General features: G+C 42.5%; 1 protein-coding gene across 1 annotated transcript; it reads right to left on the bottom strand.

Annotated features, from left to right (window-relative positions):
• LOC139388646 (LIM domain transcription factor LMO4-B-like) lies at positions 1-24,450 on the bottom strand. The gene is made up of 5 exons (XM_071135433.1): positions 24,094-24,450; positions 7,509-7,751; positions 2,261-2,357; positions 1,931-2,089; positions 1-1,713 (listed from the first exon to the last, which is right to left on the bottom strand). The coding sequence occupies exons 2-5, from the start codon at positions 7,742-7,744 to the stop codon at positions 1,705-1,707; spliced, it is 501 nt and encodes a 166-aa protein (XP_070991534.1). The 5' UTR covers positions 7,745-7,751; positions 24,094-24,450; the 3' UTR covers positions 1-1,704.
• Between the last annotated feature and the right edge of the window lie 290 nt (positions 24,451-24,740).

The raw sequence follows: 24,740 nt of genomic DNA, 5'->3' as shown, positions 1-24,740 counted from the left end.
TAGAGTTTAGTAGAACGGTGAAGGAAAAGGTTTATTTCTTCCATTTGTTGTTGCATTGCTGTAAAGTCAACAGCTGGACTGCTCCTCTAAAACACCCACAGGAAAGGGGTCTCTCCCTTTTTAATTAGACTCCGACCCAGGCCTTTATCTCATACCACCTACATATCTTCTGTACTGGCCCCGGATCAAGCCTGGGAAAATCTGCCATGTGTATCCAAGCCCTGGAGCATTACCGAAGCTACGTTTCAGTGTGAAAGGGATATGTGTCACACCTCGCTACACACATGCACGCCACTCTCCCTCATCCTGCGGCGCGTAAATATTATCCAATCACTCACTCGTGTGATGTGACACAAGTGACTCGCGATATGAGTAGTTATTTTGAAATGTTTTACAGCATTTGAAAATGGGCCTTTGCTTGAAACAAAGGCCACACAGTGACACAATTCAACCATAGAGCACACAATACAACACTAGAAAAGATATCTACAGTTTATATTTCTTTCCATCCCCATGCCACTCCCCTATTTCCTCAACCTGGATTGTGTTGATTAGGTACCAAACTGAAGAAAACAGCCTGAACCAGGTAGGGACTACCTGGACTTCTCCAATAAGAAACGTATTTTTCTTTTTGAAAACTGCTACAGTGAGCCATACTCAACATTACCGAAGTTAAATGTGGACCAGCTCAACTTGGACCTTCTCTTCCACCACCACACACATATGAGAATACATTTAGGACATATGGAGCACTCCTGCGAAGTCATGTTGGAATTACAATTGTCACCGGAATAAAACATATTTTAAAACGATTACAAAATGCATAATTTCTATGTTCCCATAAACATGAGTACATTTCCGAACGCCAGAAACCATTTAACTGAAAACTAAATATCAAAGAAAATCTACAAAAAGGAAACCAATTGTAGTACAAAAGAATCATGGGACGAAAACTTGTGTTTGGATGAATATTCTACAGACTTCCTTTTGTACACAGAGAATGTTTTTTTTAATGTAAATGAGACATTCAGGCAGGTGTATTTGATCTTTACTTGTTCGGCCAGTCACCAGTCGGGTGAACCACAGCTACGGCAGCATTGCAACCACAGTATTTCCTGTTTCTCGCAACAGATGAAAGGGTCTAGTGAATCTGAGCTCAGAAAGTGTTGCATATGTGTATTCGTGTGGCCTGTCTTGTTTGAATGTGCTCTTCCTGTTTCAAGAGTCAGTATACTGTAGCTTGGTTGAAGCAGCCCCTGACCAGAACCAGTTTATACGTGTTTCCGTATTAGTCCAGGACTTCGCTCTCCCCGTAGTGTTTTGTGCTGGCTAAGGAAATGAATGGTCCATCACTGGAAATGCCATAGTCCTCCTCTCAGGGCATTACAAGTCAGTCACCATTGGCTTTACCATAAATGGACACTGGCTTGGCTTGACAGTATAAATCATCCTCATCAATAGTCTTTCCCTCCTCAGCATCTTCCCCTTGAAGGTTGAGAACATGATTCTCTATGAACAGAAGAAATATGATTTTGTTGGGAATGACGGGTTGTTTAGAAAGCCACTGGACACTGGCAGCGGTATCCGGAGAATGGATTCTGGAATATCTGAACGAAGGGATGGCTGGTGTAGGACAAACTTAAAGATGGAGGAGGAAGAGCAGGTGGTGGGGGAAAAGGCACACGTTGCTTTGTCATCCATCCTTCAGCACACCTGAGATCAGGAGAAAGAGGTGATTAATGATAAGCATTGATTACTTAAAGACCGCAAGAACAACGACAGGAAGACAACCACAGTTCCAACACCACCTTCAAAAAATATTACCAAAACAGCTAATTATTTCATTAAACCAAATGGATTCTTAACACAAGGGACAAGCAACCAAACTGTGTAGTTCTATCAAAATACGGTCCGGAGCACATCCCCATACCTTCTGGTCAGGCATCATGCCGTTCCCCTGCAGTGGGGTCAGGTGACTGCGGAGTAGAGCGCCCCCTGGCCTGTCGTGCTCACAGAAGATGGTGCCATTAACGTAGTGGAAGCGGTCGCCCGGCACCAGCCTGTTCCTACAGGTGGCACAGGTGAAACACTGCAGGGGGAGGGACAAAGGAAAAATGGAGGAAGGAGTTGTTTAATGAAAGAGTTTAAGAATGAGCAACAGAAGCTTGGGTCAAATTGCTGTGTCTAAGGGCCCTTAAATATTTAGCTTTTGCAGATCTGTTGGGGTCGGGCTTTACTTTCAGGCTGAAGTTAGTCTTACCTTGAGGTGGTACACGTTGCCCTGTGCCCGCATCACCATCTCACTGGCAGGGATGGACTGGCCACAGGCGCTGCATGCCCCGCTGTGCCCGAACAGCCTGCGGGTCAACCCAAACAAACTGTCAGACAACTACAACCACTTACCCTTCAAGAGATTGGGAATATGAGGCGACTTGGTCAACGACAATGATGCTGTGGTTCAGTACCACTCTCGGCCTTCAACAGCTGATTCTATTCAGCGTACCCTTTCCCAATCCTAACTAGAACCAACTCAAGCAATTAATTCTAAATAGTTCTCAGAGCAGTGGTTGAAGTCATGAATAAAGCCGGTGTCCAGAAGGACTGAATGGGAGGGATGCAGGACAGGACGAACAGCGTCCAAACCCACCGTCGCTGGACCAAACAGGACTGACAAAAAGTGCTCTTCACTGACGAGTCGTGGTTTTGTCTCACCAGGGGTGATGGTTGGAGTCACGTTTATCATCGAAGGAATGAGCGTTACACTGGAGGCCTGTACTCTGGAGTGGGATCGATTTGGAGGTGGAGGGTCCGTCATGGTCTGAGGCGGTGTGTCACAGCATCATCGGACTGCACTTGTTGTCATTGCAGGCAATCTCAACGCTGTGCGTTACAGGGAAGACATCCTCCTCCCTCATGTGGTACTCTTCCTGCAGTCTCATCCTGACATTGACCCTCCAGCATGACAATGTCACCAGCCATACTGGTTGTTCTGTGCGTGATTTCCTGCAAAACAGGAATGTCAGTGTTCTACCATGGCCAGCAAAGAGCCCGGATCTCAATCCCATTGAGGATATCTGGGACCTGTTGGATCGGAGGGTGAGGGCTAGGGCCATTCCCCCCAGTAATGTCCGGGAACTTGCAGGTGCCTTGGTGGAAGTGGGGGTAACATGTCACAGCAAGAACTGGGAAATCTGGTGCAGTCCATGAGGAGATGCACCGCAGTACTTAATGCAGCTGGTGGCCACACCAGATACTGACTGTTACTTTTGACCCCCCCCATCTCTCAGTGCCCCTAGCGTGTAAACAGTTAAACCATTCAGTCTTAATAGGAAGCCTCTTTCCTGCTTTCATTACACCCTCTTCCTTGTGACGCCTACCATACCGGTTTTGGCTGCTATACCTCCCCCTCTATACTCTCTCCCTTGCCCTATTGATCTTAATCCAAACAGTAAATTAATAAGCAAGTGCCCGAGAAGAACCCTGTTCTCCCTAATTAAAGCTCCCTCTCCCTTTATCGGACCTCATTGGCACCGGGTCACTTGGCAATGAGGACCCACCAACTGTATTATACATATTTGATATGCTGCGAATTGCATACCGGTATGCGTTACAAACATTAAATTCTCTGGCAACAGCTCTGGTGGACATTCCTGCAGTCAGTATGCCAATTGCATGCTCCCTCAAAACTTGAGACATCTGTGGCATTATGTTGTGTGACAAAACTGCACATTTTCAAGTTGCCTTCTATTGTCCCCAGCACAAGGTGCACCTGTGTAATGATCATGCTGTTTAATCAGCTTCTTGATATGCCACACCTGTCAGGTGGATGGATTATCTTGGCAAAGAAGAAATGCTCACTGACAGGAATGTAAACATATTTGAGCACAAATTACATGTTTTGTGCATATGGAGAATGTCTGGTAGCTTTTATTTCAGCTCATGAAAAATGGGACCAACACTTTACACATTGCGTTTATATTTTTGTTCAGTGTAGTAGTGAAGTATAAGTGCTTTATTAATTCCACTGGGAGTGGCTTTAAATCCTCTGAACTATTACTGGACAAATGTACAAAGTGCCCAGTGTCTCTGCACTATCCAGGAGGCCTCCCTCCGTGCGGGCGCTCTTGGGCCGTGGGTTTTCAGATCTCCCCCAATGTTTGTCCTGGAGAGCGCCAGTGCCAACACAGGACCCACACAATCCCTTGTCTGTGTTAGATCAGCCAGCCTCTGACGCGTGGGTGCGCACACACACACCAGAATTTGGACTTCGATACCAATACCAGGTTTAGTATCATGATACTCAATACCAAAATGATACCACAGCAAAAAAAAAAAAAAGATTTTTCATTATCAAAATGAGGTGGATTGTATAAAAAATAAAAATTGGAAGTTCTAAGTCCACAACAATGCTTAAACCACACGTGATGGAGTTTGCAAAACAAAATGGCCACTGGATTGATGTAAATTCTGCCAGGTAGGCATAACTACAAAGTAGCCTCAATTGAGAAGGCATTTGTGAAAGCCTTTTCATCTACCTAAAGATGGTTAGCCTATCATTAGCATCGCAAACGGCTACACAAGTTGGTAGAAAATTGTGATTTTTTTAACGCCGATACCGATTATTGGAGGACCAAAAAAGCTGATACCGATTAAATCGGACGATTGTTTTTATTTATTTATTTGTATTAATGACAATTACAACAATACTGAATTAACACTTATTTTAACTTAATATAAAACATCAATAAAATCAATTTAGCCTCAAGTAGATAATGAAACATGTTCAATTTGGTTTAAATAATGCAAAAACAAAGTGTTGGAGAAGAAAGTAAAAGTGCAATATGTTCTATGTAAAATATGTGCCATATAAGAAAGCTAACGTTTCAGTTCCTTGCTCAGAACATGAGAACATATGAAAGCTGGTGGTTCCTTTTAACATGAGTCTTCAATATTCCCAGGTAAGAAGTTGTAGGTTGTAGTTATTATAGGACTATTTCCCTCTATACAATTTGTATTTTATTAACCTTTGACTATTGGATGTTCTTATAGGCACTTTAGTATTGCCAGTGTAACAGTATAGCTTCCGTCCCTCTCCTCGCTCCTCCCTGGGCTTGAACCAGCAACACAACGACAACAGCCACCACATCCAAGCAGCGTTACCCATGCAGAGCAAGGGAAACAACCACCCCAAGGCTCAGTGCGAGTGAAGTTTGAAACCCTATTAGCGCGCGCTAACTAGCTAGCCATTTCACTTCGGTCACACCAGCCTCATCTCGGGAGTTGATAGGTTGGAAGTCATAAACAGCGCAATGCTTGACGCACAATGAAGAGCTGCTGGCAAAACGCACGAAAGTGCTGTTTGAATGAATGTTTACGCGCCTGCTTCTGCCTACCACCACTCAGTCAGATACTTGTATGCTCAGATTTTATCCAACACAGGACACGCTAGATAATATCTAGTAATATCAACCATGTGTAGTTAACTAATCTTATAAAAAACAATCATAATCACTAGTTTAATGCTAGCTAGCAACTTACTTTGGCTTACTGCATTTGCGTAACAGGCAGTCTCCTTGTGGAGTGCAACGAGAGAGAGGCAGGTCGTTATTGCGTTGGAATAGTTAACTATAAGGTTGCAAGATTGAATCCTCCGAGCTGACAAGGTGAAAATCTGTCTTTCTGCCACTGAACGAGGCAGTTAACCCACTGTTCCTAGGCCGTCATTGAAAATAAGAATGTGTTCTTAACCGACTTGCCTAGTTAAATAAAGATTAAATAAAGGTGAAAAAAATAAATAATAATCGGCGCCCAAAAATACTGATTTCCGATTGTTATGAAAACGTGAAATTCGGCCCTAACTAAATCGGCCATTCCAATTAAATCGGTCGACCTCTAGACTAAACACCTCCCTGGATCCTGGACTTCCTGACAGGCCGCCCTCAGGTGGTAAGGGTAGGTAACACATACGCCACGGTGATCCTCAACACAGGGGCCCCTGAGTGGTGCGTGCTCAGCACCCTCCTGTACTCCCTGTTCACTCATGACTGCATGGCCAGGCACAACTCCAACATCATCAAAACATTTGAAAATGACAACAGTGGTTGGCCTGATCACCGACAACAACGAGACAGCCTATAGGGAGGAGGTCAGAGACCTGAACGTGTGGTGCAAGGAAAACAACCTCTCCCTCAACGTGATCAAGACAAAGGAGATGATTGTGGACTACAAGAAAAGGAGGACCGAGCACGCCCCCTTTCTCATCGATGTACATACTACCTCAACTAACCGGTGCTCCTCCACATTGACTCTGTACGGGCACCCCCCTGTATATGTTATTTTCTACTGCTCCTCTTTAATTACTTGTTACTTGCATCTCTTATTCTTATCCATCATTTTTGAAACTGCATTGTCGGTTAGGGGCTCATAAGTAGGCATTTCACTGTAAGGTGTAATGTTGTACCTGTTGTATTCTGCCCATGTGACTAATAAAATTGGATTTGATTTGAATTAGAACCACAGTAATATAATTGGTGGCTATTTAAAATAATCCTTTGCCAATTAAGCCTCTATAAATTTGCAGCAAAACAACTTTCACATGATCAGGCTATCCTACCAATCAATGGATCCTTCACAAGCTAGCATGCACACCGCATTTTATTCAGGAAATTTACTTTTCTAATTAGTTACAATTCTAGTACAAACCGTTTTCCATGTTGTGGTATTGAAAAAGTACATAAGTTTCAGTGTACCAGGCAACACACACACATACACACGATTAGGCAAGAAATTAAGTCAAACCGAGTAGGAGCAATGCAGTGGTGATGGAATTGGCTAATGTGTAGTCTATTCCCAGTTTCCTCTCACCTTACGCAACTGCTTAAGGGTTTGTCATCAAATGCCTAAAAAGCAGTGAGACAGTTGGTCATGTCTTGAGAGGTTAGAGAGTTGCTGTTAAAAATCCATTGCTTCACCGGCCCCACACACAACCCTGGTGTGTGCCTATACCCCTTCCTTAACACCCTCCAGTCGCTCTAATCCTGCCATGCCCGTTTGCATTCACACACCAACACCTGGTGCCTTTATGTGTGCGCAGACAAATTCCTCCATTCTTCCACCTGTTTCAAAGCTGTCTGTGCTTGTTTGGACAAACATTAAGACTCATCACGCGTGATCAGTTGTGGAAAGTGGATTTCTGTGGCACTTTCACTTTTAATTTCCATTTTCATTGTCCATGTCAAAAATGGTGGACGATATCTGAGACTGTTAACCTACAAACTAAAGTCATTGCAGACTGCTGTATAACATTCAAATAATTTCTCACACGGAATTCTGCTTTCTCCATATCTATGTCACCCTAGTATGGTTGATTGCAATCAAATCTCTTTCCTTTAACTACATGACCAAAACAGAGGCAGACACTACACCTGGCCTACCAGAGGTGAAGCTATTACCGTGTTGCGTCCACCCCAGTCCTTTCTAATTTGAATGCTGCCTCCCCTGACGCTCACCTGATGTAGTCGTTCTTGCAGAGGATCATGCCCCCTTTGCTGTAGCAGGTGGTGCCGATCTCACCCAGCTGGGCGTGGCAGCAGGAGCACTTGAGGCAGCGCGTGTGCCAGTAGCGCTCCATGGAGAAGAGTAGGAAGCGGTCAGCGATGCGCCCGCCGCAGCCTGCGCAGGACCTGCCTGACGAGCTGCCGCCTGTCACCGCCACGGCTGATGCCTCCACCCGGCTGTTCACCATGGCTGGCCTGGAGAGAAGACGGGAGGGGGAGATAAGATTGATAACAACAAGGGTGGGTGAATGGAGAAGTGTGTCTATTCTGCAGCACAAAATTTGAGCTTAATATGGATAGATGTTTAAGCCTACAAAACACCTGTCATTAACAGTCAAGGCAAAAATACGACCACTAACATAAACCCATCGTGAATCTTTATTTCAACTATGAGTATTTGGTTGATGCTTCTACCATGTGAAGGAGACTCTATTCCGTAAACCACCAGAACATTCAGGAAATGTAGCTTCCTTGGGAGCGTTCACAAGAGCTGCCACTCAATCATCCCTGTTATCAGGGTCTTCCTAAATAACTCCGTGCACCTGGAACGTGTGTGGCTAGGAGAGAGAAGCCTCAGACAGGAAAGAGGCCTCTGATTTCCAAATGTGAGTCTTGGCACCGTAACCATTCGGGTGGTTCAGGGTCTCCCAGGCAAAGAGCTTAGGCCTAATTATTTAAGGAATATGGGGGGCGGGGGCAGTTCCCTGAAAAAACATGCGCCTTTGAACTGACTGGCATCCTAGAAAGCAGTTGTCCCACGACAACCTCCACACAAACAGACCTCTTCATTGACACTTCAAAATAAGTCCCAGAGGAGACGTCTTTGATGTTGCAGAGTGCTGCTTAATGAATAAATGTGGTTGGGTTGCATTGCAGAGTGGAGCTGTGTAGACTATAGTCGACAGAGGGGTTGGTTTTTCAAAAAGGTTTTCACTAGGGTTACAATGTAGAAAATAGTAAAAATGTATCTTTCCAGTGTCTGTTCTTTTGCCCATCTTAATATTTTATTTTTATTGGCCGGTCTGAGATACGGCTATTTCTTTGCAACTCTGCGTAGAAAGCTAGCATCCCGGGGTCGCCTGTTCACGTTGAGACCGGTGTTTTGTGGGTACTATGTAATGAAGCTGCCAGTTGAGGACTGAGGCGTCTGTTTCTCAAACTAGACACTAATGCACTTCTAGACACCTCCCACTCTTCTTTCTATTCTGGTTAGAGACAGTTTGCGCTGTTCTGTGAAGGGAGTAGTACGCAGCGTGGTACGAGATCTTCAGTTTCTTGGCAATTTCTCACATCTTTGTCCCCATGTGCAGTTGCAAACTGTAGTCTGGCTTTTATATGGCAGTTTTGGGGCAGCGGATTCTTCCTTATTGAGCAGCCTTTCAGGTTATGTCGATATAGGACTCGTTTTACTGTGGATATAGATACTTTTGTAACGGTTTCCTCCAGCATCTTCACAAGGTCCTTTGATGTTGTTCTGGGATTGATTTGCATTTTTCACACCAAAGTACGTTCATCTCTAGGAGACAGAACGCGTCTCCTTCCTGAGCGGTATGACGGCTGCGTAGTCCCATTGCATAGTATTGTTTGTACATATGAACGTGGTACCGTCAGGTTCTTGGAAATTGCTCCCAAGGACGAACCACACTTGTGGAGGTCTACAATTTATTTTCTGAGGTCTTGGCTGATTTATTTTGATTTTCCCATGATGTCAAGCAGAGAGGCACGGAGTTTGAAGGTAAGCCTTGAAATACATTCATAGGTAGACCTCCAATTGACTCAAATTGTGTCAATTAGCCTATCAGAAGCAATGACATTTTCTGGAATTTTCCAAACTGTTGAAAGGCACAGTCAACTTTGTGTATGTAAACTTCTGACCCACTGGAATTGTGATTGTGAGTTAAGTGAAATAATCAAAACAATTGTTGGAAAAATGACTTGTGTCATGCACGAAGTAGATGTCCTAACAAACTTGTCAAAACTATAGTTTGTTAACAAGAAATGTGTGGAGTGGTTGCAAAATGAGTTTTAATGACTCCAACCTAAGTGTGCGTAAACTTCTGACTTCAACTGTATATAATGTGGGTACTTGATGTAATGATGCCAAATAACATTTTGCGCTACAAGTGCAACACAGCATTCCTAACCTAGCCCACATTGTCTGCTGTGTGGGTCGAGCAGTCATTTGAAAGAGCAAGAACATTTCAGAGAGACAACTCAAAAAGGTGAAATCCATTAAAACGCCAAGATAATGGAATTCATTGTCCTTGACAATCAACCGTTCTGTCGTGGGTGATGTTGGCTTTCGCCGACTGGTCGAGCACCGGTACACATTGCCCTATCGGAGTTAGCTTCACAACATACTATGGAACGCCGTTTGGGTCTTGTGAGTGTCAAATAAAGATAGGTCAAATAACACTATTTTACACATGAAATAAGCTTTTAATTTGACATGGAAAATAACAGTTCTATTATAGATTCTTGTGTGTTCTAAATTTGCACGTGCAAGCCAAGCACCACCACTACTATCAGTAGCACTGTCAAAGCTGTACAATAAGTCTGCAAACAAGCAAACACCGGCCACGAACGATGCGTTTACACTACCGCGTTGAACAAATGCTTGATTACTGACCGCAACTTCTGGGGTACCTAGCTAGCACTAATACAACCAGACTGAAAACAATGACCGGTAAACTGCATTTTCGTTATTCTTAGCAATGATTTCGGAATCCTTGTGAGTAAGATTTAGCTAGGTAGCCACTTGTTGTTCGCCTATTGAAATTGAACTTCAGTTCATGAAAATAAATAGCTAGCCAGCTACTTAACCCTGTTGCCCAAAGCTAACGTTGTAAGCAGCCAGCTAGCTGGCAGGTGAGGCTTGACCGGACCGGGTTGTGTGTGAAGCTAGCCACAATAAGGATTAAGCACAATTGTGGAATTTGCAGTTTGCCTTCAAAATAAAAAGTACCTCTTTGAAAGTGATGCAGAAGGTTACAATTGGTGGAATCATGCCATATTTAGACTAGATCATGTTAAAGTTGGAACGTGAAGCAATGAAATGGGGTATCAGTCTAGTCGGTGACACCCACAGAACACAACTGAAGAGCCTATTGTGTGTATTGACATTCATATTGCACTGTACAGCTTTACCTAAGGATTGGGGATCAATGAAATGGGCTATCAGTCTACTCAATACCCAATATATTTTTTCCCAACGTCCTCCTCAGAGTTAGACTATGTTCAATACACAAAGGTTGACAATAAATGTGGCTCAATTCAGTTGTTTCAGAGTCCGCAATAATAGCTACGATGCTAATGTTCTCTGGTGTCATGTCATTGATCCACAGGTAAGACTGTAATTATCCACAGGTAAGGCTGTGCAATTCTAAAGTATAATACAACCAGTGTGATTCCAGATGTCAAATTAATAAATGGTCTTTTGTTGATTTTATATAACATTCCAAATCTCATTTAGCATGATCTATTCAATTATGGCATAATTCTACTATGTATTAATTCGCATCACTGTCAATGACATACTTTTATTTTGAAGGCTAACCGCAAAGTTCACTATTGTGGCTAGCTTCACATAGATGGGTCGGACCACCATTAATCAAATAAGAACGGTCTTATAAATTAGGGTTATTGTTGTTGACACCTTGCTATATAGTTAGCTAGCTAACTAGCTAGCTAGTTAACTATAGCTAGCTAACTACAGCTAGCTAGTTAACTATAGCTAGCTAACTAGCTAGATAACTATAGCTACTAAAACAGAAGTTGTTTTGCTATGTTTTTTGGGGAAGAACATTGTTTGCATCCATGAGCGCTCTTTTTTAAAAATGTTATTACCAGCACTGTAGGTGCACGAGACAACTTTACCAGCATCATGGCATATGTATTGATTAATCGTTGTGACATATGAAATATGAGTGATATTAATAACTACGTAGAAATGTATGAAAGCGTTAAATTGTCACGTGCAGTCAGTCAGGTCCTGATTGGTCAACAAGCGTATTTGTCATGTCAAATAGTGTTATTTGACACACAAAGACCCAAACGGCATTCCATAGTATGAGAAATCCTTGTTGAGAATGAAAAGACTGAACACAGCAAGTAAGTGAAAGAAATAAGTTTTGATTATGTTTTACTGGTCATGGGGACATACGTAGATGCCAACAAAATAGCATTTTGGTCAGTGTGTGTGTGTAACACCTTTATTTAACTAGGGAAGTCAGTTAAGAACAAGTTCTTATTTACAATGACACCTACCCCGGCCAAACCAGGACAACGCTGGGCCAATTGTGTGCCGCCCTATGGGACTCCCAATCACAGCCGGAAGTGATACAGCCTGGATTCGAACCAGAGACTGTAGTGACGCCTTTTGTACGGAGATGCAGTGCCTTAACACACATGGACGCAGCGGTCTAACTATTTAACTGTACTAGAATGCTTAAAAGGGCGCTACATTTTTTTATAATATCGTTATTGTATATTTTGGCAAGGAAAATATTGGATATCGGTATCGGTCAAAGATCTCATATCGGTGCATCACTACCGGAAATACTTTTTTGTAGGTTAGGAAAATTAACGTAGCAGGTTAGGAGAAAAAGGCAAAGATTAGGAAAAGGGTTTGCTAAAATGCTGTGTGTGCTAGCTCTGGAATAGGTTAAATACACAAACTCGGGACTGCCGAGTACAGTCCTCAGTTACAACACTCACTACCAAGTTCCAAACTGCTTCTGGAAGCAAAGTCAGCAAAATAACTGTTCATCAGGCGCTTCATGTAATGGTTTCCATGGCCGAGCAGCCGCACACAAGCCTAAGATGACCATGCACAATGCCAAGTGTCGGCTGGAGTGGTTTAAAGCTCCCCGCCATTGGACTCAGTGGAAACGCTTTCTCTAGAGTGATGAATCACGCTTCACCATCTGGCAGTCCAACAGACTAATCTGGGTTTGGATGACAGGAAGACGCTACCTGCCCCAATGCATAGTGCCAACTGTAAAGGTTGGTGGAGGAGGAATAATGGTCTGGGGCTATTTTTCATGGTTCGGACTAGGCCCCTTAGTTCCAGTGAAGGGAAATCTTAACGCTACACCATAATGACATTCTAGACAATTCTGTGCTTCCAACTTTATGGCAACAGTTTGGGCAAGGCCCTTTCCTGTTTCAGCATGACAATGCCCCAGTGCACAAAGCAAGGTCTATCGAGATCGGTGTGGAAGAACTTGACTGGCCTGCAAAGAGTCCTGACCTCAACACCATCGAACACCTTTGGAGAGAATTGGAATACCAATTGCAAGTCCTGCCTAATCGCCCAACATCAGTGCCCAACCCCGCAGCAATGTTCCAACACCTAGTGGAAAGCCTTCCCAGAAGAGTAGAGGCTGTTATAGCAGCAAAAGGGGGACCAACTCCATATTAATGACCATGATTTTGGAATGAGATGTTCAACGATCAGATGTCCACATACTTTTGATCATGTAGTATATATGGAATGGCTGAGGTTCCCAGAGCAAATGTTTGAAAACCCCTGGGGAAGAGTTCCTATACAGTATGCAAACATTTCCTGAAGTACAATGTTAACAAGTCCTATGCCCCAGTTTATTTCTGGGCAGCTGGAAATGTGCCTATACAACTAGTTAGTCTCGCTTGACTCCAAACAGATCATACCATGTATCGAGAAGACACGGCAGACAATGTTCAACCGAAGGGTCTAACAGGCTGCCCTTAAATGAATGATTATTTCCCTGTAAGCTTGACTTCGTCTTCATACTGAAGCCTGCAAAGAACTGCTGCAGTGCAGCTACGTGTGAGTCTCAAATGAGTGCACAAGTCAGGGCTCCATGCTTCGACCACAGTTGTATTTTGCGACCTTTTGACTTGGCTGTGCAAGTTACATTTTTAATTGGTCACACTGGTGCGAGCTGTACATTCCACCTGGTCACCTCCAATCAAAACATTACATATTTTTAGGCGGAGAAGACCATGATTTGGTCAAACAGTAAAGTGCATTAATCCTGTAATGTCCTCCCTTCCGCAGTGCAGTTTCATACTGTATTGACATATCAAATACGTTTTTGAAATATGGAGCTGCGCATCGGCCATTGCGAGCGCACTAGGCATCATTGAGTCATATTGAACTAGGTAGGAAGTCAATTAAATGTATTGAAATCAATAGAAAATGTATTACATTTGCCCAAGTTTATAATGAAGACGAACAGAATACAGCAGGTAAAATTGTGTGTCACACGCACCAAAAACAAAAAGGTGTAGACCTTACTGTGAAATGCTTACTTATAAGCCCTTATAAGTGTGGGGGTATAGGTAAGTCGAGGTAATTTCTACATGTAGGTAGGGGTAAAGTAACTATACATAAATAACAAACATCGAGTAGCAGCAGTGCAAAAAAAATAATTAAAGGGTGGGGGGGGGGGGGGGGTGTAAATAGTCTGGGTGGCCATTTCATTAATTGTTCAACGGTCTTATGGCTTGTGGATAGAATTAAGGAGCTATTTAGACCTAAGACTTGGCACTCTGGTACCGTTTGCCGTGCGGTAGCAGAGAGAACAGTCTATGACTTGGGTGACTGGAGTCTTTGACAATTTTTTGGGCCTTCCTCCTACACCGCCTAGTATATAGGTCCTGGATGGCAGGAAGCTTGGCCCCAGTGACGTACTGGGCCATATGCACTACCCTCTGTAGGCTGTCTCATCATTGTCAGTGACCAGGCCTAGCACTGTTGTGTCGTCAAACTTAATGGTGTTGGAGTCGTGCTTGGCCACTCAGACGTAGGTAAACAGGGAGTACAGGAGGGGACTAAGCACGCACCCCTGAGGGGTCTGAGGATCAGCGTGGCAAATGTGTTGTTACCCATCCTTACCATCTGGGGGCGGCCCGTCAGGAAGTCCAGGATCCAGTTGCAGAAGGTGGTGTTTAGTCCCAGACTCCTTAGCTAAGTGATGAGCTTTGAGGGCACTATGGCGTTGAACGCTGAGCCGTTTTATTTTTTTATCACACCTTTATTTAACCAGGTAGGCCAGTTGAGAACAAGTTTCATTTACAACTGCAACCTGGCCAAGATAAAGCAAAGCAGTGCGACAAAAAAACAACAGAGTTAGCGAATTAATAGCAGTCTCACATTGGTGTTTCTTTCTTTTGTCCAGGTGGGAACGGGCAGTGTGGAGTGCGATTCAGATTGCGTCATCTGTGGATCTGTTATCCGGTATGGGAATTGATGTCAAGCAAAGAGGCACTGAGTTTAAGGTAGGCCTTGAAATACACAGGTACACCTCCAATTGACTCAAATGATGTCAATTAGCCTATCAGAAGCTTCTAAAGCCATGACATAATTTTCTGGAATTTTCCAAGCCGTTTAATCTCTCTGGGATATGTGGGAAGGTAGCATCCCACCTGGCCAACATCCAGTGAAAATGCAGAGCGCCAAATTCAAATAAATTACTATAAAAATTTTACTTTGATGAAATCACACATTCAATATACCAAATTAAAGCTACACTTGTTGTGAATCCAGCCAACGTGTCAGATTTCAAAAATGCTTTACTGCGAAAGCAAACGATGCTATTATCTGAGGATAGCACCCCAGTAAACAAAGAGAGAAAAGCATATCTCAAACCTGCAGGCGCGACACAAAACGCAGAATTAAAAATATAATTAATGCCTTACCTTTGACGAGATTCTTCTGTTGGCACTTCAATATGTTCCATAAACATCACAAATGGTCCTTTTGTTCGATTTAATTCCGTCAATATATTACCAAAATGTCCTTTTAATTTGGCGAGATTGATCCAGATAAACACCGGTTCCAACTTGCGCAACGTGACTACAAAATATATCAAAAGTTAACTGTAAGCATTGTCCAAACATTTCAAAATACTTTTGTAATACAACTTTAGGTATTTTTTTATGTAAATAATCTATCAAATTGAAGACGGGATATACTATGTTCAATACCGGAGGAAACCAAAGTGGAGAGTGATTTCAGGTCACGCACCTCTAACAAAGAGTACACTTCCCTCGAGCCTCATTCTGAACCGTGTTACTTCTTTATTTCTCAAAGGAAAAACCTCAACCAATTTCTAAAGACTTGACATCTAGTGGAAGCGATAGGAACGGCAGGAAAGTCGATTAGAAATCTGGATTCCCAATGGAAACTCATTGAAAATATTTTTTTTGGGGGGGAGGGGGTTCAATCTGAACGCTTTGTCCTCAGGGTTTCGCCTGCCAAATAAGTTCTGTTATACTCACAGACATGATTCAAACAGTTTTAGAAACTTCAGCGTGTTTTCTATCCAAATCTACTAATGATATGCATATCTTAGCTTCTGGGTCTGAGTAGCAGGCCATTTACTTTGGACACGCTTTTCATCTGGACATGAAAATACTGCCCCTTCTCACAAAAAAGTTAAAGGCACAGTCAACTTAAACTTCTGACCCACTGGAATTGTGATAATATAAGTGAAATAATATCTAAACAATTGTTGGAAAAATTACTTATTTACAACAAATTCTTATTTACAATGACGGCCTACCCCGGCAAAACCCAGATGACGCTGAGCCAATAGTGTGCCGCCGTATGGGACTCCCAATCATGGCCGGATGTGATACAGCCTGGATTTGAACCAGGGACTATAGTGATGCCCCTTGCAATGAGATGCAGTGTCTTAGGCCGCTGCGCCACTCGGGAGCTCAAAATGGATGGATGGCTTATTTTGTATTTCAAGGTATTGAATTAGTATATATCTTATTCTCGGACTGGAAACCTTATTTACAGAGTTCAATCTCATTTTTCAAGTCCTTGTTTTAAAAAAAGTATATTTTGGAGATGATTTCATTTTCAAATAACCAAAAGTGAGCGGTTGTAACCTAAATCAAGGGGAAAAGCCATTTTTGAACACAGAGTGAGACAATTAGGCCCTTTAAAATTTTGTCTGGCTCATTGATGGTTGAAGATGAGCGAGAGCTGTAAAACCAGTTCAGATTTAAGTATAACTTTTGTAAGACTGACACCTTTAGTGAGAGGTCTAATGCTTTAACTTTTGCCCTCCGAATTCATAATATAAATAGGCCCATATGCACCTTCATCAGAAGAACCGCAACATGTCAACTTGATTTAGCAGACACACACTACCGTTTTTGAAAACCTACTAATTCAAGTGTTTTTATTTGTACTCTTTCTATATTGTAAAACAAATTGACATTAACACTATGAAATCACATGGTAACCAAAGAAAGTGTTAAAAACATAGTTTGATTTGTTTATGACATGCTTCAAATAGCCACCCTTTGCCTTGACAGCTTTGCACACTTGGCATTCTCTCAACCAGCTTCATGAGATAGTCACCTGTAATGCATTTCAATTAACAGGTGTGCCTTGTTAATTTAATTTGTGGAATTTCTTTCCTTCTTGAGGCATTTGAGCCAATTAGTTTGTTTTGACAAGGTAGGGGTGGTATACAGAAGATAGCCCTATTTGGGAAAAATGACCACGTACATATTATAGCAAGAACAGCTCAAATACGCAAAGAGAAACAACAGTCCATTACTTTAAGACATGGTCGGTCAATATAGAAAATTTCAGGTTTCTTCAAGTACATTCGCAAAAACCTTCAAGCGCTATGAAACAACTGGCTCTCATAAGGACAGCCACAGGAATGAAAGACCCAGAGTTACCTCTGCTGCAGAAGATAAGTTCATTAGAGTTACAGGCCAAATAATTGCTTCAGAGTTCAAGTAATAGACATCAACTGTTCAGAGGAGACTGCGTGAGTCAGGCCTTCATGGTCAAATTGCTGCAAAGAAACCACTACGAAGAAGATACTTGCTTGGGCCAAGAAACACGAGCAATGGACGTTAGACCGGTGGAAATTTGTCCTTTGGTCTGATGAGTCCAAATTCGAGATTTTTGGTTCCAACCGCTGTGTCTTTGAGACGCGGTGTGGGTGAACTCATGATCTCCGCATGTTTATTTCCCACCATAAAGCATGGAGGTGGTGTTCTGGTGCTTTGCTGGCTACACTGTCTGATTTATTTAGAATTCAAGGCACACTTAACCAGCAAGGCTACCACAGGATTCTGCAGCGATACGCCATCCCATCTGGTTTGGGATAAGTGGGACTATCAGGTTTTTCAACAGGACAATAACCCAACACACCTCCAGGTTGTGTAAGGGCTATTTTACCAAGAAGGAGAGTGATGGAGTGCTGCATCAGATGACCTGGTATCCACAATCCCCTGACCTCAACCAAACCGAGATGGTTCGGGATGAGTCAGACCGCAGAGTGAAGGAAAATAAGCCAACAAGTGCTCAGCATATGTGGGAACTCCTTCAAGACTGTTGGAAAATAATTCCAGGTGAAGCTGAAAATGCCAAGAGTGTGCAAAGCTGTCATCTATGCAGAGAGAAATCTCAAATTGGAACAAAAACTTTTTGGGTTACTACATGAATAACAATAAAATATTTATTTTTTAACACTTTATTGGTGACTACATGATTCCATGTGTGTTATTTCATAGTTTGTCTTCACTATTATTCTAGAATGTAGAGCAATAAGAGCATCATGGAATATAATTGCCTGCTTCACCCTCATCATTCAGTTAATTGAAATTCAATTTTGAAGTCGTGCACAATTGTCAGTTTCTATTTTTTTTTTTTTTTTAATCACCCATTCATTTTCAGGTAGACACATTTAGCACCTTGGGACACAAAAGCATAATCAGTTCTCTAACTCCCCCTTGCGGTGGTCTGGAGCAATGAAGCAGTGACTTTTTTTTCTCCACCTTTATTGGTACATGGTACCGTACTAAACCACAAATGACCTTTAAATCCCGCAGCCTAAACTCAAAACATTTAGCTGAGCAACCACTGTATAAGCGTCCGGATTTGTGTCCCACTCCTTGAAAGCGGCAGCTCTAGCCTTTAGCTCGGTGCGGATGTTTCCTGTAATCCATGGCTTCTGGTTGGGATATGTACGTACGGTCACTGTGGGGATGATGTTGTCGATGCACTTATTGACGAAGCCAGTGACTGAGGTGGTATACTCCTCAATGCAATTGGATGAATCCTGGAACATATTCCAGTCTGTGCTAGCAAAACAGTCCTGTAGTGTAGCATCCGCATCATCTGACCACTGCCATATTGAGCGAGTCACTGGTACTTTTTGATTTAGTTCTTGCTTGCAAGTTGGAATCAGGAGAATATAACTATGATCAGATTTGCCAAATAGAGGGTGATGGAGAGCTTTGCATGGGTCTCTGGAGTAAAGGTGGTCTATAGTTTCCCCCCCTCTGGTTGCACATGTGACATGCTGGTAGAAATGAGGTAAAACGGATTTAAGTGCACTAGGATCGCTGCTTCTGTTTGAGCATTTTATTGTTTGCTTATGGCCTTTTACAGCTCGCTGAGTGCGTTCTTAGTGTCAGCGTCGGTTTGTGGTGGTAAATATTCGGCTATGAAAAATATAGATAAACTCTTGGTAGATAGTGTGGTCTAGAACTTATCATGAGGTACTCTACCTCAGGCAAGCAATACCGAGATTTCCTTAGTATTAGACATCGCACATCAGCTGTTATTGGAAAATACACAGCCACCTTTCATCTTACCAGACGTAGTTTTTATGTCTTGCCGAAGCACGGAAAACCCAACCAACTGTATATAACAATGTCGTTGTTCAGCCAAGACTCTGTGAAACATAAGGTAATACAGTTTAATGTCCCCTTGGTAGGATAGTCTCGAATGGAGATCTAGTTTGTTCTCCAGTGATTGCACGTCGGCCAATAGAACAGATGGTAAAGGCGGGTTATCCACTTGCTGACAAATTCTCACAAAGCACCCCGATCTCAGCCCCCTATATTTCTGTCTTTTCTTCATGCGAATGACTGGGATTTGTGCCTTGTCTCGGAAAAGCAGTATATCCTTTGCGTCAGACTCATTAAAGAAAAAGTCTTTGTCCAGTTCGAGATGAGTAATCGCTGTTCTGATGTCCAGAATCTCTTTTCGGTCATAAGAGACGGTAGCAGCAACATTATGTACAAAATAGGTAACAAACAATTTGAAAAAACACAACCGCACAGTTGGTTAGGAGACCATAAAACAGCAGCCATCCCCTCCGGCTCCATTATCACAGAACAGTGATTCGTATTTCCTGCAACTTTCAGAAGAAGCAGCGACACGGGACAGCACGTCTCATCGGTGTGTGCGCGATGCACGTACGTCTACCACTGTAGCCGTTAGTTTTCATTTGCATCGCTGTCTTCTGATAGATGGACAAAGCCTTTCGTAAAAACCTTCTCATTAACTAGAAAATAGCTTATGCCTATTGAGAGCAAAAACCTGAAAAGAGGCTGGTGCCATCAAATGAAAAAGGTTAAGTACAGGAAAACGTTAGTCTGGAGCCCTGAAAATAAAAACATTTTAGCATTCCTTTCCGTACCTGCAACAAGTTGTGGCAGCACAGTGAATGTATTTGCACAGCGAACGCAATCACACAGAGACACACACACCTGCAGAAATGTCAACCGTACACTAAGAGACAAAATAACGTCGCAAGAAAATACAACTAATCTCTTCAATGCAAATAAACATTTAATCATCTTTTGCAGCACAAGGAAAAATCTGAGACTGAGCCTGGGGAATGTCATCATCATCTTCAGAGGGGGAGATATTTCAATGCAGAGCAACACTTAAGTTGGAGCTATTAAAACTCATTTTTCAACCACTCCACAAATTCCAACAATTGTATACAGACAGATTATTTCACTGTATCACATTTCCAGTGGGTCAGAAGTTTTCACTAAGTTGACTGTGCCTTTAAACAGCTGGTAAAATACAAGAAAATGATGTCATGGCTTTAGAAGCTTCTGATAGGCTATTTGACATCATTTGAGTCAATTGGAGGTGTACCTGTGGATGCAAAGCAAGGCCTACCTTCAAACTCAGTGCCTCTTTGTAAGAACTCATAAAAAAAAAAATTGTAGACCTCCACCAGTCTGATTAATCTTTGGGAGCAATTTCCAAACGCCTGAACGTTACCACGTTCATTTGTACAAACAATAGTATGCAAGTATAAACACCATGGGACCAAGCAGCCATCAAACCACTCAGGAAGGAGACGCGTTCTGTCTCCTAGAGATGAACGTACTTTGGATCAAAAGGTGCAAATCAATCTCAGAACAACAGCAAAGAACATTGAAGATGCTGGAGGAAACTGGTACAAAAGTATCTATATCCACAGTAAAACGAGTCCTATATCGACATAACTTGAAAGACTGTTCAGCAAGGAAGAAGCAACTGCTCCAAAACAGCCATAAAAAAGCCAGGCTACGGTTTGCAACTGCACATGGGGACAAAGATCGTACTTTATGGAGAAAAGTCCTCTGGTCTGATGAAACAAAAATAGAACTGTTTGGCCATAATGACCATCGTTCTGTTTGAAGGAAAAAGGGGATGCTTGCAAGCTGAAGAACACCATCCCAACCGTGAAGCACGAGGGTGGCAGCATCATGTTGTGGGCATGCTTTGCTGCAAGAGGGACTGGTGCACTTCACAAAATAGATGGCATCATAAGGGAGGATAATTATGTGGATATATTGAAGCAACATCTCAAGACAGTCAGGAAGTTAAAGCTTGGTCGCAAATGGGTCTTCCAAATGGACAGTGACCCCAAGCATACTTCCGAAGTTGTGGCAAAATGGGGACAACAAAGGACAACAAAGTCAAGGTATTGGAATGGCAATCACAAAGCCCTGACCTCAATCCTGTAGAAAATGTGGGCAAAACTGAAAAAGCGTGTATGAGCAAGGAGGCCTACATCCTGACTCAGTTACACCAGCTCTGTCAGGTGGAATGGGCCAAAATTCACCCTACTTATTCTGGGAAGCTTGTGGAAGGCTACCTGAAACATTTGACCCAAGATAAACAATTTAAAGGCAATGCTCCCAAATACTAATTCAGTGTATAAAACTTCTGACCCGCTGGGAATGTGATGAAAGAAACAGAAGCTGAAATACATGAAATAATTCTCTCTACTATTATTCTGACATTTCACATTCTCAAAATAGAGTGGTGATCCTAACTGACCTAAGACCAGGGATTTTTACTAGGATTAAATGTCATGGAACTGTGAAAAACTGAGTTTAAATGTATTTGGCTAAGGTGTATGTAAACTTCCGACTTCAACTGTATATTAGCCTAAACGGGACTTAGACAAGCTTATCTCCCCACTGAACACACTAGACACCCACCTAGTTTGGCGGGCACAAGGACTTAGTGTTCAATCTTATCACCTCCCAGCAGAACGCCGTAATACCGATCTGTAACCAGAACCTTTTGCTAAAAACAAGGTAGGGCATTTCTCCAGGCAAAGGAGCATCTTGGCTTTCTAAATACAAAAATGAGAAAGGGGGGTTAGGAAAGTCTACGCAAGCGTGTGGGTGTAAAGATTAAAGTTTGAGTCTGCCTGGCACTCTGTCCTTGACTAGGCTACTTACGCTCTTTCCTCTGATAAACTGGAGTCATTATCGAGAAATAAGCGTATGTGGGCTCTGATTTGTAATAACCTTGGTCTCCGTTGCAGTGTTTCATGATAAATGAATTATCAAGCAAAACAAAAGGTTAGTGAGGAGAAGAGACAGCGCTGTTCCGCTCTAGTAATAGACTGATTAAAAACAGAGGCTAATGAGGAGGAACACAATACCGTGGCTGTCTGAGTACAGACTGATGGATTGCATCTGGTTTCAGGTTGACAGAGCAAATAATAGTTCACTTGCCGATACACAATTGCATTTGGCTCTTCTTCATTGAATTATTCACTTGGGGAGAAATATACTGAACAGAAATATAAATGCAACATGTAATGTGTTGGTCCCATGTTTCATGAGCTGAAATAAAAGATCCCAGCAATGTTCCATATGCACAAAAAGCTTACTTCTCTAAATGTTGTGAACATATCTGTTTACATCCCTGTTAAATGAGAATTTCTCCTTTGCTAAGAAAATCCATCCACCTGACGTGTGTGTCATATCAAGAAGCTGCTTAAAAAGCATGATCATGACACAGGTGCACCTTGTACAATAAAAGGTCGCTAAAATATACAGTTTTGTCATAACACAATGCCACAAATGTCTTAAGTTGAGGGAGCATGCAATTGGCATACTGATTGCAGGAACGTCCACCAGAGCTGTTGCCAGATAATTTAATGTTAAAATGCCTCCAACATAATTTTAGAGAATTTGGCAGTGCATCCAGTACATCCCACATGTGACCACGCCAGCCCAGGACCTCCACAGCCAGCTTCTTCACCTGCGGGATTGTCTTAGACCAGCCACCAGGACAGCTGATGAAACTGAGGAGTATTTCTGTCTGTAATAAAGCCATTCTGATTGGCTGGGGAATGGCTGCGCCCCTGCCCAGTCATGTGAAATCCATAGATTAGGGCCCCATTTATTTATTTAAATTGACCGATTTCCTTATGAACTGTAACTCAGCAAAATCATCGCATTTATGTTTTTGTTCAGTATACATTGACGGGTTTCCTTAGAAGTGGGGAGCTGTCATGTTATCCATGTTCAATTTGGTGCTCGTCTCCCAATCATTGAATCTTCTTATATTCCAAAACTTCTTTGGAGAAGCACCTACCTAGGTAGTATAGGCCTATATAACCTTATTTTCTCAACATATGGTGAGTACTAACTGTTTTATAAGACCACCAGGCATTTTGTAGGCTAAGGCATGTTTGCCTTATCTTGTTTAAATTCAATTCATGTGCACCAACAAGTCCCATATATCAGTGGCTCAGTTCAAATGTCACATTTGACCAGTCACTCTGTAGAGAGGTATTGCTCCCTCTGCCTTAGGTAAACCTACACTAATGAAAACCTGTCAAAACCCCCCAGTTTAAATGAACAAATAATCCGCTCACACAAGCGAGGGGAAGTCGTTTGTAATTAAAAGCATGACTGTAACATTAACAGCCACTATAAATAGTACCAATAGCAGGCCTACAGTGAACAGTGGTCAGGCGCGCTTCCCACCAAGGCAGATTAGCAATATATCCTTCTCGTTTAATAATGCGCTCAAGGGCCATAACTACACCCATCCCAGCTTCATTAAAAATGGTCTCCTTTTTAATTACCATTACGGAGCACAACTCCCCATTGTATAAGTGCTCTCTTGCAGCTGTGATGTAGTCAAATCAAGGCACCCACCCACCCAAGAACAGCATGGAACAACCGTTAAGAGATGTGTGCTTCGATGAGTGGTACAAGTGAGTCATGTTCTCCACTTTCACCACCGGAAAGAGGGAAATGTAGAATCACGGACGAATAACTTACGCTCAAGAATCTGTCCGAACATGTCAGACATAGGCTAGAAAACGGGACCAACATGTTCTAATTATAGCCTTAAATGCATTACTATGTACAAGTCTAACAGTCGTCCGAACCTCACAAGCTGCTTCTTTGAACGATATTGGACTATGGAAAAAATATTTACAAAAGTGGATAAATGGCATCCGGTGCTCACCTTTCCGTCGTAGTAGTTTATGTGAAGTCAAGGCGAAGAAATGATCACGGTGGTGGCGCGTGTCACAACACGAGGCGTAAGCGAATTCAACCAATTCGTGGACTGCTGCAATGATCGACTGTTGCTATTCTCAAGATGTAACAACTTCAAACAGTTGCTTAGTATTCCGTTTGGAGATCATGCAGACTAGTCCAGAAGTAGGCTAAATCTGTTTCCTTACTGTGTTGGCCGAATTCATGGATTTCAAATAGGCATGTGAACCATTAGGCTACATATGGTGAATGAAGTAATTGTCATGTCAGCCAGTCGAGCTCTGTTAAAAGAATGTGATTCTTGTTCATGGCTATACACCGCTTTGTGATATGAAGGCGGAGCTACTCCCTACACGGAACCCAAACCGGCTGCGCGCGTGCGCTACCGTGCATACATTTATTTTGTCCCCCTACACCAAACGCGATCACGAGACGCAGGTTAAAATATTAAAACAAACTCTGAACCAATGACATTAATTTGGGGACAGGTCGAAAAGCATTAAACATTTATGGCAATTGATCTAGTTAGCTTGCACTTGCTAGCTAATTTGTCCTATTTAGCTAGCTTGCTGTTGCTAGCAAATTTGTCCTGGGATATAAACATTGAGTTGTTAT

This window comes from Oncorhynchus clarkii, chromosome 29 (assembly GCF_045791955.1).
Source record: "Oncorhynchus clarkii lewisi isolate Uvic-CL-2024 chromosome 29, UVic_Ocla_1.0, whole genome shotgun sequence".
NCBI classification, from domain to species: domain Eukaryota; kingdom Metazoa; phylum Chordata; class Actinopteri; order Salmoniformes; family Salmonidae; genus Oncorhynchus; species Oncorhynchus clarkii.
This window is presented reverse-complemented; position numbering and strand designations above follow the sequence as displayed.

Excerpts from the sequence above, each read along its gene's own strand:
- LOC139388646 (XM_071135433.1), bottom strand. The coding sequence starts at position 7,744 with ATGGTGAACAGCCGGGTGGAGGCATCAGCCGTGGCGGTGACAGGCGGC. Across the intron at positions 2,358-7,508 it reads TGCAAGAACGACTACATCAG|GCTGTTCGGGCACAGCGGGG; the intron begins GTGAGCGTCAGG and ends GTTGACCCGCAG. Across the intron at positions 2,090-2,260 it reads GCAACGTGTACCACCTCAAG|TGTTTCACCTGTGCCACCTG; the intron begins GTAAGACTAACT and ends CTCCCCCTGCAG.